The following is a 13756-nucleotide window of genomic DNA, read 5'->3' as shown; positions in this document are numbered from 1 at the left end:
AGCATCCTCTGTGGCGCAATTGGCTAGCGCGTCTGACTGTTAATCAGGAGGTTGGAAGTTCGAGCCTTCCCGGAGGAGCTAAATCACCATGACTTTCCTTTTGCTTTTTTGGCCTGCGACATCGACTCTCTCATTCCCCGGTCCATGTGTGTGTGTGTTTTCTTTTGCTGAGGGGTAGGTAGCAAGCACCTGTTAAAGGGATACAAGTGGAACAGTGGTTATTTTGTGTCGCAAATGTGACTTGATCAACTCGCTACGAGGGTTTGAAGTCAATACGTAGCCTGGATTTGGCTGTAGACCATGACAAAATCGTCCTATTTGTAATTGCAGCCGAACGACTGTCGCCCTTTCCTTGACCATTGAATCATTGTCAAGCATGTTCGTCCAGCAAATGTGATCCATTCCAAACCACCGCAAAAGACCCCCACACCCCCGACCCCTTGTCGGCGATTTTAAACCCAAGGGAAGCAAGCTCCAGCTTCGGCGGTCAAACGCAAGGCGTGAGATGGCAATCAACATCTTTCCTTCGGTGAGAACCTCCCTGCTCGTCCCCCAATTACCCACATGCCGGGGAATTCCGTACTTCATAGCTATATTACAAACCGCCCTCTCTCCAACGCCCGCGGCAAACTTCTTCTCTTCCCTAGATTGACCCCTCAATCGTCGTCGTCAAAGATTTGATACGTATTCTGCAAGATGGTATCCACCACCCTGACCTGCCACCCGGCATCTGAGATGTTAGATCCGGGCGCGGTGCCCATAAGCGTGGGACCAAACACGATGGCCAGGTTCTGCGAGCTCATCCGGTTCGCTGACGAGTTGTCGATGACGCGGTGCAGGTGCAGCGTCAGGGCGCGCAGGGTGGCGTAGTTGGGGTCGGGCAGGTTGTTGATAATGGCGTGGAGGGTGTCACGGCGGACAATGTCGTCTTCGTTTTCTACGCCCGTGAATTAGCAAGGTGATATCAAGCTAGTGTTAGGAGAAGGGGCGGACTTACTGGCTGCTTCAACAAACGCCACGTAGTGCTCTCTAGTCAACAACGGGTCGGGCAGGTCCCGGAAGAACTGCTTGAGCAGACCAGCAACACTGTTGACATCATGGAAGAAGTTTTCAGGGTTGCGGAAGTCAAGGTTGCCGGATGCAGAGTCTTGAGGGGGTTAGTCTGGAGCAGGAAAGCCAGGGGTGCAGGTATAACACGAACCTGTATCAAACTGATTCTTGAGCTTGTTAACGTGAGGCACGGAACCAGACAGCCGGTAAATGCCCTCGACGTTCAGACCAAACAGGTCCACAGCCTGGATGCACTGATAGACCACCATAGGAACGGCCAGCCCGTCTCTCTCATAAAGCTTGGACAGGGTGATTCCAAACACAGGGCGCGGCGGGGCCATTTGTGGGGCGGCTGGAGGCGATTGCCTATGCGCCTGGGGAGGTGCCATGGCGGAAGGCTGAGGAAACGCGTGCGGGGGAGGGTTCCCTTTCTGGGACGGTGGCTGCGCATAAGGGGGTTGCTGGGGTTGCTGGGGTTGGGGGCTCTGGAACGACAGCGCGCCGAGTTGGGGTGGTCCCTGCGAAGTGGCAGAACTGAACGAGCCGTCAAATCTTGAAACAGACGACTGGGCTTGGTGTTGCGGAGCGCCAGCGTTTCTATACTGTTGGCCTGCGGGGCTGCTGCCTTGGTTCATAGTGCTCCCGTGGCTGAAGCTCCTCTCGTGCTGCGGTTGGGAGGGGGGCGGGGGGCCGCCGAGCATCGGGAGAGAGCCCATACTCTGGTTATAACTATGCCCCGCGGACCCCTGATTTGGCGGACCGGTAGGTGAGTCGGAGAAAGTGCTTGACCGGGAACCCTGGAAGATGCCGGCCGGAGGCGGTTGCACGGAAGTCGGCGGTGGTTGTTGTGGGGTGTTCTGCGTGGGAGGCGGGCCAGTGTTGGTCGGCGGCCGATTCGATGTTTCGAGGAGCTGGAGGGGTCAGTTTGGCCAAGTAACCTCGTAAACGGAAACACATACATGGTTGCGTTCGTATTTGGGCAGCCCTGTCCTTGGTGGCAGCCTCGGGTGTTGGCCGCTCAGATATTCGTTTAGATCCTTGTCATTATCAATGGCTAGGACGCTCTCTCGTAAACTCCGCGTCTCTGGCGCCTGCTTCAGGGGGCTGATACTAAGCCCATTGCTGAGCACCAATTTCTCATTGAATGATGCTGGAGACTCGTCAGCATCCATGTCGTATAGCCCTCCCCGGATAAACGCACCAAATTTCTGCATCTGCAATGCCAGCCCAGAATCACACTCCCTCACAATGTCCTGAAGCGCCTGAACGGTTTCCGGCCTAGTCTTTGTTTCAAGCTCGCTCCTCTCAGAAGACGCAACCTGAACCTTCCCCTGGTAGTCTTGTTCTGCAACCTGGGCCTTCCGGAGCAGGTCCTCCTCATGCCCAGCGCCCGACTTGTGCGCCTTGAATCCAAACATCTTCCCTCCCGGACGGCCGGCCGAATCCCCAGTCCGGACGCGGTCGTACTCTTCCGCAAGGCCGTCGTACTTGGTTTTGGACTTGCGCAGAGCGGCCTCGAGATCCACCACGCGCTGCTCAGCCGCTAGGCCACTCTGCTTCCACCCCTTTCTGGACTTGTCGGCTACGAGGGCTAGTTCTGTGAGATCTTCGGACATCGTGTGTAGCGACATGGCAAACTGTATCCCGTTGTCGGCCATGCGCTCGTGGACCGCCATCATCTCCTCATAGGCCCGGCCGAAGGTGCCGCCGCGATGCTCGCCCCGCTGCATGTTGTCCTGTGATAGCTTGCATAGCCTCTTGAGGGAGTTTGCATAATCGTCTTCGAGTACCGAGCGCTTCTTTAGGAATTGCGAAAACTCCTGCGGCCAGGGGTTAGCAGCCACATCGGACACAGTGGGAGGGACCAGTGTTCATACCTTTGCCGAGGCAATGCTCTGCTTGAGCCGGTTGAGCATCACCGAGATGCCAATCTGTAAAACATACATGAGCATATTGAAGGGAAGACTGATCGGGTTGGAATGCGCACTTCTGATGTCAGGACATCTTGCACCTGCGCTCTCGTTTCTTCGCTCAGCGGGGGCGCAGCTGGTTGTTGGGTCGCGGCTCCATTTTCAGGAGCCGTTGCTGCTGCTTCTGGTAAAGACATGGTGCTCGGAGATGGAGGCAGTCAAGGTTATCATTGACTGCAATGTGGGTAACTGGCGACTTTATTTTGTTGAAGCCGCGGGGTTCAGAGTCGACTTCAAGTTCGGGGCGCAAGCTCCTGGTCGGGCGGGCATTACGAGATGCCCACACAATGGCAGACAGGGGCCACGCGACCAATCCGGGAACGGGATGGGACGGCAATCCGTCCCCCTCCAGCGCCGTTGCGCGTTGCCAAGCTTCGCTGAGAGGCCCACTAAATTTTAGAAGGAAGCTATGATGTGGGCCCCCACGTCGTCCCCCTTGCTGTTGTTGTCCTGAATCACGAAGCAAACGGCATCCTGGTCCTTCCTTTCAAGCATGGAACAACGTCTGTGCTTCATCTTGACGACTCGAACAACAATGGAAACCAATAATCCAGGTGTCAGCGGCAACATGTTTAACACTTCATTCGTTGGGTCAAATTCATAGGTACTGTCCAACACTAAAGTGACCTTTGAAAGCTCACAGGACAAGAAATGGCATGAACGCTACCGTTTCAACTTTGCGAGCGACCCGAGAAACGAAGCCGACGGTTTGACCACGCAACCGAGAGAGCTACCATCTGCCGCCCAACCAAAAATAGTTTCCCCGGTTTGACAGACGTTCGATGGCAATCATTAAGGCACATCACAAACCCACCAACCGGGACCTCTTTAAACTGCGGGAAACAGCACTGCTTCAAACCCTTCCTGGTTGGCGTGTCTTGGTTCCAGCATATCCCAAGCCTTCCATTCCACCGGAAGCCCCGTTTCGGGATCACACCCGGCTCATGTGGTAGCGAGACCGGCATCATTGTGTTGCTCTCGGCCGTCTCGGTTGGCTGTGTATCAAGGAGCCCCCCAGACCGCTTAAACCACCCTGCTGTGACACACCGCAAAATTCGATGGGAATTTCTTCCCTCACGTCTCGCTTAGCCAGACCATTCTTAACCTGTTTGTGGACTACAACAACGGACCGCCTCCGGGAACCAGCAGGGCCGACTTTCGGCTCCCAAGAGTGCGGCATGCCGCTACCCAGCAGATTACAACCGAGACAGCCCAGCTAGAATACGCGCTCAAAAGAGACACGGCTTCCAATAATCTTGGTTTATTGGCGCCTCCAAGGACAGGGTGATCCGTTGCTACGAACTAGATCCTCTCAACGGCACGTATGCCGACAAAGCCACGATAACCGGTCACGGCCGAGAAGGTTTTCGTTCGACAATCCCAAGTTCCACAGACTGTCCAAAGGTCCCCGGTAGGCTTTGAGAACGCCCTCCGACCCCGGACCCTAGAGTTCTACCACCGGTTGGTATCAGTAACACCGAGGTGTCCTACAGCTAATTATGAGACCACTCATGTCACCACCGTGAAAGGCCGGCTACGTGCGTGACCCAAAGAGCACGTTTCCAAGTCACACGGTTGGCCCAAAATTGGCAGAACTGATAACTGTTGTAGGTATGGGAATCAAATAACTATATCGACCCTTGAACACGCAGGGTATACAACTGCATGCCCACTTTTAAGCCATCGCAACCAACTCCGGTGCTGAATGTACCCCATGGCCGTCTCTACATGCACTCAGATGAAACCCTTCAGAACGGCGGCCTCGGCGTTCAGGATGGAAGAGCCGGCAGCACCGACAACGGCTACGTGGGATCAGTAATATGCTCACTCACTCGGGGGCATGGAAACTCACTGTTGTGGCTCAAAGCGACAAACTTGATGTCGAAAATGCCACTCTCATCCTCGCGAACGCGACCAACACTGACCGTATACCCCTTGGACAGGTCCCGGTCCAGCCGGGGCTGGGGCCTATCAGGCTCGTCAAAGACCATGATGGGCGGCTGGGGCGCCGAGGGGCAGCCGAGCTTCTGGGCCTCGGAGACGTAGCTGCGCATGGCCTCCTTGACCTGCTCGGCCGTTGGCGGCGGGCGCTGGGCGAAGCGCAGCGACACGCATGCGGTGTGACCGTCCAGGACGGGCACGCGGTTGCACGCGGCCGACACGCGCAGCGTCGACTGGTCCTCAAACGCCGTCGCGTCCGCGTTGATGCTGCCCAGGATCTTCTGCGCCTCCGTCTCCAGCTTGTCCTCCTCCCCGGGGATGTATGGTACTATGTTGTCGATGACGTCCATGCTGCTCACGCCGGGGTACCCTGCTCCTGAAACGGCCTGCATGGTGACTACGGAGACGGTGTCGATGCGGCCGAGCTTGGCCTGCAGCGCGGCGAAGGGGATGACCAGGCCGATGACGGCGCAGTTGCTGTTGCACACGAGGAAGCCCTTTTCGAGGTTGTTGGTCTTGCGCTGGTGCGGGATCAGGTTGAGGTGGTCGAGGTTGACGGTGGGCACGACGAGCGGCACGAGAGGGTCGCGGCGGTAGTTTTTGGCATTGGAGAAGACGGCCTTGTTCGCGTGCTGGAACTCCTTCTCGATCTCCCCCGCCACGTCGCTGTCGAGGCCGCTGAAGACAATGTCGCAGTCGGCGAACTCGCTCGCCTTGCACTCGCGCACCACCAGGTCGCCGATCTCGGGCGAGATGGGGCTCGCCTGCTTCCACCGCACCGCGTCGCGGTACTTCTTGCCGGCGGATCGTGACGAGGCGCCGACGGCGACGAGACGCAGGGAGGGGTGTTGCTGGAGCAGCAGGATGAAGCGCTGGCCGACCGAGCCAGTGCAGCCCAGGACGCCTATCGGAAAGAATATTGTCAGTAAGTCAGCCTTGTCCGGGACCCCAGCGGGGTAGAGACGGCGCTGTCTCGGCAACCTTACCGCAGTTCTTGACAGGCAATTGAGACATGGTGGGCGGTTTCTGTGGGATTACTTGGTCGACTGCCTTTTGTTTGACAGAACGAGCTTCCAAAAACCGGGGAAATCCAGGGAATATATCTCGAAACAAGTGAGTCAGTCTTCCCTGATCTGGACTCGGTGTTTGAACTTTTTGTTCGGCGTCACCCATGCCCCGTCGCGCCCCGCCATCGGAGCCGTGTGGGGACCGTGGGGTTGTCTCCAAGACTCCAACAGGGGCTCGAAGCGGCAGCAATCCACCACGCGATACCGTAGGGCTGGGTCTGCCAGAGTGACATTTCCGTCCTGTCTCGAGACGGTATTTTTCACGACGCTGTCATGGGTTGTATTCTGGCCACTGGCCATTATTGGCAGCAAAACCCCAAACAGCAAGTTGATTTGAATGAGATGTTGCGTTTTAGAGTTGTCCAGTGCTCAAAAGCGCAACAATTGATGTTGGCTAAAACCAGACGAGAGAGCCATTACTAAGAGATTCGACATGTCATCCAGGCTTCTTTCGACACCGATCCCACGCGACCCAGGTTCTGTGCGGCATCCAACATCTTCGCGTATTAAAAGTCCCGCGTGGAAAGCAGACAATGTCTCAAACTAGCGACGTTTTCGCCCGTCATTTCTCAATTCGCCAAGCCATTTCCTCCCTACCCACGGCCAACCCCCACCACTTCCCTGTTCGAGTCGGTGAAGAAAGCCCCAGGGGCAACGCTGTGCGCGCATGACATATTGCCGTTCTCGTGAAACCAGAAAGTGCCTTTATGTCAAGAATCCCAGGCCGATGAAGAGCAGGAAGCCGGCTTTCGCAAGCCATCGTTGCACGGCCGAAGCCCAACATTGCCAACAGCTCGCTAGTGGTGTCATGATTCAGCCGTCGGCCTCTAGAATATGCACATATGTAATGCGCCTTAACGTCCGCAAGGCCGTGCCTGATTTTCTTAAAAATGGTGCCAAAGTCTGAGGTTTTGGCCTCGCTCCTCTTCTTGTCCTGTTTTCGCAAGGCGTACGGCGTTGGCATTGGGAGTTATCATCGATATATGTGTTGGCATTACTTCATAGGTTCTTGTTTATTCGTACTCAGCGTTGATGTTTCTTTAGGCGGTACTTCTGCTGACGCTAAGGTATGGTCCCTTTACTCATATCCTCAGTCAGCCCCTTTCACAGGACGCAGCCGGGAAGGCAACGTCTTCCGTCCAAAAATCGAGATTAAAAGCCATGGATCCGTGGTGGTTTGACCCAGGGCTGAACATCCAAAAGCATACCACGAGTAGGCCAAATCTGACCGCGTATCAGGAACCATACTATGGTTGCCCCTTTAAGAAACGACCCATGGAGCGTCGCCGACATGGTCGGTATGTCACACCCCGTCGACTGCTCCAAGCCCTACGACACATCCACCCTCGCCGGCAAAACCATCCTCATCACGGGCGGCGCCTCGGGCTTCGGCGCAGCCTTTGCCCGGCACTGGGCCCAACACGGCGCACACCTCATCATCGGCGACGTCAACGACCGTGCAGGCGAGGAACTCGTCGCCGAGCTCCGCTCCGCCCCATCCACCGCCGCCAGCCAAGTCATCGTCTACCAACACTGCGACGTGACCTCCTGGCCAGACCAAGTCGCCCTCTTCCAAACCGCCATCTCCTCCTCCCCAACCCACTCCCTCGACGCTGTGGTAGCTGGCGCCGGCATCATCGAAAAGGGCAACCCACTCACCCCGTCCCCCACCTCCACCTTCGACTTGCCATACAACCTCGACCCCTCCACCAACAACACCCCACCCCCACCACCCCCCCTCCACATCCTCGCCGTCAACCTCACCGGCGTCATGTACACCACCCACCTCGCCCTCTACCACCTCCCCCGCAACAACCCCAACCCCAACCCCACCCCCTCCACCCCCCAATCCTCCACCCGCCCCCGCGACCGGCACATCCTCCTCCTGTCCTCCATCGCCGGCCTGACCCCCCTCCCCCACCAAACCGAATACACCACCTCCAAGCACGCCATCATGGGCCTGTTCCGCGCGCTGCGCGGCACCGCCTGGCAGGCGCACGGCGTGCGCGTGAACGTGCTGGCGCCGTATTTCGTCGACACGCCTTTGCTGCCGGTGGCGGGGCGGGTGCTGTTGGCGGGGGTGCCGCTGGGGGAGGTGGGGGGTGTGGTGGATGCGGGGACCAGGTTGATGGTGGAGGGGGGGGTGAGGGGGAGGGCGTTGGGGGTGGGGCCGGGGGTGAGGGTTGTTGATGGGGGGGGGGGTGGTGAGGATGGGGATGGGTTGGGGGGGGTGAGGGTTGTGGAAGGGAGAGGGAGGGTGGAGGGGGAGAGGAGGCAGGCGGTTTGGGAGATTTATGGGCATGATTATGAGAGGGTGGAGACGTTTGTGTGGAGGTATTTGGCCGTGATGAATTTGATGAGGGGGATTAAGGGGTGGGTGGGGGTTGTGACGGATATGTGGGGGATATGTTTTGGGAGGAGGAGGTAAGGTATGTTGTGGTGTCTCCTAGGTCGTCCTGTCTTGTCTTGTTTTGGGGGGTTACTGAACGTATTTCCGCTTTGCCTTTTGGCGTTGTAAATATAGGAATAAAATGGAGCATTGTATGTATCCTGCCATGCTACGCCACGGTTCACGCCCTCCCATTTCTCGAGTTTTCATCTCATGCTTTCCAAGTATCTCGGGGCCGAAAACATCGACAGAAGCCGAGTGTCAGCCGATAGGCAACGTAAACCGGAATGGAGATAGAGATGTTAACCAAACCTCAGAAACGAAACGAAAGCTACCTAGAAGCTTGAAGTGAGATGATCTGGGTTGGGTGAAAGGGGGGGAGAGGTGAAGTAGGTAGCTTACCGTTGAAGAGACCAACGCCACCGCCGGGCATCTGTGATGTGCTGTGTTAGTGGTCGGGCATGATATGTCTGTAAGGATAAGATCAGACGAGGGTAACGCACGGCAATATCAAAGTGGTTGTTCCCCAGGTCGCCTCCCGTGTTGGTTGTCTGCACAATCCGCTGGGCGGGAGCTCGGTGGTTCCCAAAGTTGGCTCGCCTAGTAAAGAGTCTGCTATTGCTGGTTTACCAAGTAAGAAATTGCCCCTCCTAACTCGCCTATTAACGAAGAGAGCGCCGCTAATACCGATTATAATACTCTCATTACGCCTAAGTCCAAAACCCGGTCATGGAGACCAAAACCCCCGTCCTTTGTTGGGGCAGCCGACAATATTTTGATAACATCCAACGAACGGGTTTTCAGGTCCTGCTTGTTAGTGACTTGAAGGACTGCCACAAGCTGATCGACTCGGTCACCTTCCATGTCAGCCACCGCAACTTGTCAAAACCGAGAGTGGACGGGCTCAGTCTTTTGAGTTACCTAGAAGCTTGAAGAAAATATATTTATTCCTTTTACTTTTTACTTTTACTCGACTTCCCTTTCTGTTATTTTTCTTCTCCAATTTCTTAGTTTTCCCATTTTACTTCTTTTCTTTCCTTTCATGTTCTCTTCCTTCTCGTAGTCTCATACTTTCCCTTCCTTTCGACTAAGGCCCCACGCGCTCATAACGGCACTTACAATACAAGTAAGTAGCAAGAAATCAAGGAAAAGAAACAAAAAAAAACAAGAAAAGCAACGGAGCACAAAAAGAAAATAAAATAATAATAATAATAGACAAAGTACTTTGGCCATCTGATACTGTCAGAAGTAACACGTTATATGCAAGTCACCGGCACTGGTCCCGGCAGACCGGGCCGCATCCAAAGTTGCCCACGGCAATTGTCTCCACACTTGACGACCGTCATTTTTATCTTCCGTGACACTTCGGAGGCCAAGACTTCCTCCTCTCCACTCCTCCGCCGCCGGGCCCACCCGGCCATACCATTCGATCCTTGCCCGGGCCCGTATCTCTCAATCGCCGAGACACATCGGAAGACTGACATTCGAAGTACGCAAGTCGCTCAGTAAGACACACGAATCGAATGACTGGCAAACTCAAAGGCATTTCGCCGAACCCCCGTTCTCGATCGGTAATCATCAGACATAGCCCCATAATCCCATAATCCATCATCTCACAGCACTCGGTGCCGTGACTGAAGCCCCTCTCCTTTGATCGTGGCATCTTGTCACAAGGTTATCCTCCGGCCTCCAGCCCCGAAAACAAGTTCCGAGCATGGATACGATAGAGGCTCGACCCCAACCGGCCTCGGCCCCACGGGCTCCCCGCATCACCAACGCCTGTGAAGCCTGTAGGGCCGCTAAGGTCAAGTGCCAGGCCAGCACCCAGCTGGGAATCTGCAAGAGGTAAGTAGATTGTAGGCGAACCGGCTTGGGCCCCCGTTTTGGCGTGGGATTGCGCCACGGCTGGCCACTAAAGTAGTAGCAACCTGTTCCTGTTCTCTTTATCTCCTTGCGTCTTCCCGCTCAGCCCCCATAACACACCACACACCACTGACCTGGCCCTGAGCAGATGCCTTGATTCCAAACGGGAGTGTATTTTCAAGACTGGTCCACGAACCAGGCGGCCAAGACAGCCAAAGAGGTAACGCCCCTTTTTTTTTCTTAGTGTGATCAACCCATTCCTTCGCCCCATCACCAACCCCTTCAACCCCCAATAACAACAATAACAACCCCCCCTCACAACTCACAACCACCAGACCCAACCCCCCAACAACCTCCACCACCACCTCCACCACCTCCCCACCCGCTCCCCCCCGCCCACCTCCCCCGGGCCCCTCCAAGACCTTCACCATCGACATCCCCATGTCCCCCGAGGACGACATCGCCGACTCCATGGAAGCCCTGCGCCTGACCCACGAAATGGGCATCGACGCGCTCGTGCCCAACGTCTCCGAGGGCGACGAGAACGACGACTATTACGACTATGACCACGACGACCACGAGATGGGTGATTATGACTGGCTTGATCAGGCCTCGGTGTCGGGCGTGGGGTCGGTCCTGTCGGGGGCGTCGTCCTTGCCGGTGGGTGCGTCCGCGCTGTCGACTCCGCCGAGTTCGGCGTATCAGCAGCACCAGGGCCAGCAGGGGCAGCAGCAGGGGCAGTCGCAGGGTGAGGGGAGCAAGGGCAAGTTGAGGACGTTGGCGAGTTTGAGGTTGCAGCCGCAGTTTAATTTGGATTCGGCGGGGAAGTTGTTGGAGACGTTTCGCGGAGAGATGATGAGCCATTTTCATTGTGTGGTGCTGAGGGAGGATGAGACGGTGGCGAGTATGGCCAAGGACCGGCCGTTTGTGCTGTTGGCGATCCTGGCGGCGGCAAGTGGCAGCAGTACGCTGCAGGGGCATAGTTTGTATGATGAGGAGTTTCGGAAGATTCTGGGGTTGAAGTTCGTGGCTGGGGGGGAGAGGACCATCGAGCTGCTTCAGGGGTTGGTGATTTACATCGCTTGGTGGGTTTGCTTCTTAACCTTTGGTTTGTTTGGTATTGCGCGCACTAACAACGTAGGTATCCGTTTCATCTCCGGCCAAAAAACAAGCAGTCGTTACAGTACATCCGCATGGTCGTCGACATCATCAGCGACCTCGAGCTAGACGAAGACCCCGGCACCGACTCGACGGACACTCTCGCAACCCCCGAACGCCTCGAACAAATCCGCCTCTATCTCGCAAGCTACTACCTCGCCTCAGCGTACGTCCATCCCCCACCCCCCATCCCCCCCATCCCTCAACCCCCTTACTAACCCACACCCCCCCCAACCCGCAGCGCCGCCTCCACCTGGGGCCGGTCCTCCTCCCTCAGCTACACGGAATACACCTCCCTCTGCAGCGACCTCCTCTCGCAGCACAGCGCCCTCCCCGGCGACCACACGCTGGCCTGGCAAGCGCGCCTCGAGCGGCTCATCGAAGAGACCAACGACCTGCGGCGCACCCAGCGCGGCCGCTCCCCCCAGAGCGAGTACCAGATCGGGCTGATGCTCCGCGGCATGGAGACGCAGCTCGCCGAGTGGGAGGCGCGCATGGCGCCGCGCGTCGCCAACACCCCGTCGATCCGGCTGGCGATTCTGTTTACGAGGGTTTTTTTGTCGGGCGCGCCGTTGCTGAAGCTGCCGTCGGTGAAGATGGCGCCGGCGCTGGATGGGTCGGCGGCGTTTCGCGCGGATCCGGGGAGGGTGATGGCGGTGGTGCCCGCGCTGCATGAGTTGTATGAGTTCTTGTTGGGGCTGGCGCCGCGCGAGTTTAATGCGTTTATTGGGGTGGAGTGGGGGGCGTTGATTTTGGCGATTATTTTGGGGTTTCGCATGTCGTTTCCGTTGTTGGTTTGCCCGGAGTGGGATGATCGGGCGGCGCGCGGGGTGGTGAGGTTTGAGGAGTATATCACGCGGTTTTGTAGGTTGGGGGAAGGGGGTGGTGGTGAGGTGGGCGCGATCCCGCCCCCCGCGGTACCTGGTGCCGGCGTGGTGCCGGGTGCGGTGGCGGGCCAGGCGAAGAGTATGGATGTGTTGAGCGCGAGCCGGATTGTGTTGGATATGGTGAAGCGGAAGTTTATGAGGCGGCTGGTGAAGCTGGAGGGGACGCGGAAGAGGCAGCAGCAGGATGAGGAGAAGCAGCAGCTGGAGCAGCAGGGACAAGAGGCGCTTCTGGCGGCGGCGGCGGCGGCGCCTCACCCGGTGCCGGCGCCTACTACATCTGGGTCGGCATCTGGTAGAGTGGGGAGGGGGGCGACGGTTCACGATTCCGCTACTAGTGGGTGTCCCATGATGGACGGCAGTCTGGAGCCGTACTACCCGTATTGGGATGAGACCTTCAACAACGGCCTGGCTGCTACCAGCGCCTTTGTTGCTGAAGCGCAGGGAGGAGTGCAAGGGACGGGAGCAGCCGCCCCTCCGGAGCCTGGAAGTGTGGAGTTGCCGGATGACTTGTGGACGGCTATGACCATGGGGTGGGCGCAGGGCGATATAAACTTTGATGCTGTGTGAGCACGGGGGTGGCGATGTGCATTCTTGAATTTATTCTACTGTATGTTGCCAAAGGCTTTCTCAGCGATTGCAAAACCGGCTGGCGGGCGATACTGCTTTAAACATCCACGAGGCTTTGGACACTTTGACAATTCGAACGTTGGTAGCTTCTTTCCACTGTCGCCCGTCTTTGGTCTCAGAAAAGGAGCCGAGGCTTGTCATCGCAAACTCACCCTCGAGTTTGCCATGAATGACAGATATCGTATCGCACGCAGTACGTCCTACCTTGTTGCACCAAACCCCGCTGGTATTGCTTTTCCCCCGAGTCACCTTCCCGCTTCCTTTGTTTCTCTTTCCTGTCCCGCCCCCCACAATGTTCCACGTTGTTACATTACCCCTTATTCCAGTGATATTCTAGTGTCTCCTTGCCTTATCTCTCCGTTACATCTTGGATAAGGAGGGATCGGCGGTGCGGCCCAGAAAGCCACCAAAAATGGTGTTCGTCATCGCCATCAACTTTAAGCCGAGGCTGGGCAAGCCGTCAACAAAGGGGACTCGAGGTTTCGAGGACAAAAGACAATAACTACTACCCATCAATGCAAGGGCGGCGATGACGGTGGGGAACATGTGACTTGCCGCACACGCAAGTCATATCCTTTGTTGTGACCATCCTCCGACTTCAACCTTTGGTTGGCCGGTCTCATAGGGTGGAATGCCCGTTCCCTGACCAGACAAGAAAGAAAGCCGGTCTCTTTGCTGACAGCAAAAGATAAATGGCACCGTGTACCCACAATTGTGTCCCTTCCAGATAATCAAGAACGCGCTTGCGGCCTTTGATTGATCCAAAATGTTGTGGAGCAAGCATGGGGCCTGCCTGGGCGCTTG

At 56.7% G+C, this 13756-nt stretch overlaps 4 protein-coding genes and 1 non-coding gene across 5 annotated transcripts; 3 read left to right on the top strand and 2 right to left on the bottom strand.

Annotated features, from left to right (window-relative positions):
* The first annotated feature begins 4 nt into the window (after positions 1-4).
* F5144DRAFT_t135 lies at positions 5-78 on the top strand. The gene has a single exon. It is a non-coding gene; the product is annotated as a tRNA-Asn (tRNA).
* Positions 79-656: 578 nt separating this feature from the next.
* Positions 657-3157, bottom strand: F5144DRAFT_604493 (uncharacterized protein; the record flags this gene model as incomplete). The annotated part of the gene is made up of 7 exons (XM_066791349.1): positions 657-937; positions 998-1147; positions 1202-1961; positions 2010-2200; positions 2252-2870; positions 2928-2981; positions 3038-3157. 7 exons carry the CDS (start codon positions 3155-3157, stop codon positions 657-659), a joined length of 2175 nt encoding a protein of 724 aa, XP_066641702.1.
* Positions 3158-4754: 1597 nt separating this feature from the next.
* F5144DRAFT_594362 (semialdehyde dehydrogenase) lies at positions 4755-5975 on the bottom strand (the record flags this gene model as incomplete). The annotated part of the gene is made up of 3 exons (XM_066790567.1): positions 4755-4822; positions 4873-5865; positions 5948-5975. The coding sequence occupies 3 exons, from the start codon at positions 5973-5975 to the stop codon at positions 4755-4757; spliced, it is 1089 nt and encodes a 362-aa protein (XP_066641701.1).
* A 1302-nt stretch (positions 5976-7277) lies between these two features.
* F5144DRAFT_492290 (uncharacterized protein) lies at positions 7278-8456 on the top strand (the record flags this gene model as incomplete). The annotated part of the gene is made up of 2 exons (XM_066785909.1): positions 7278-8232; positions 8281-8456. 2 exons carry the CDS (start codon positions 7278-7280, stop codon positions 8454-8456), a joined length of 1131 nt encoding a protein of 376 aa, XP_066641700.1.
* Positions 8457-10029: 1573 nt separating this feature from the next.
* F5144DRAFT_304043 (uncharacterized protein) lies at positions 10030-13007 on the top strand. The gene is made up of 5 exons (XM_066783912.1): positions 10030-10262; positions 10429-10500; positions 10616-11365; positions 11422-11604; positions 11680-13007. The coding sequence occupies exons 1-5, from the start codon at positions 10132-10134 to the stop codon at positions 12890-12892; spliced, it is 2349 nt and encodes a 782-aa protein (XP_066641699.1). The 5' UTR covers positions 10030-10131; the 3' UTR covers positions 12893-13007.
* Positions 13008-13756: the final 749 nt, after the last annotated feature.

Source organism: Chaetomium tenue, assembly GCF_020726465.1.
Source record: "Chaetomium tenue strain MPI-SDFR-AT-0079 chromosome Unknown F5144scaffold_5, whole genome shotgun sequence".
Taxonomy (NCBI): domain Eukaryota; kingdom Fungi; phylum Ascomycota; class Sordariomycetes; order Sordariales; family Chaetomiaceae; genus Chaetomium; species Chaetomium tenue.
The sequence above is the reverse complement of the archived record's forward strand: the minus strand, read 5'-3'. Positions and strand labels throughout refer to the sequence as shown.

Bases quoted from the DNA above. Each gene is read 5' to 3' on its own strand.
- F5144DRAFT_304043 (XM_066783912.1), top strand. From the start codon at position 10,132: ATGGATACGATAGAGGCTCGACCCCAACCGGCCTCGGCCCCACGGGCT. The intron at 10,501-10,615 runs GTAACGCCCCTT...CACAACCACCAG, and splicing joins CGGCCAAGACAGCCAAAGAG to ACCCAACCCCCCAACAACCT. The intron at 11,605-11,679 runs GTACGTCCATCC...CCCAACCCGCAG, and splicing joins AGCTACTACCTCGCCTCAGC to CGCCGCCTCCACCTGGGGCC.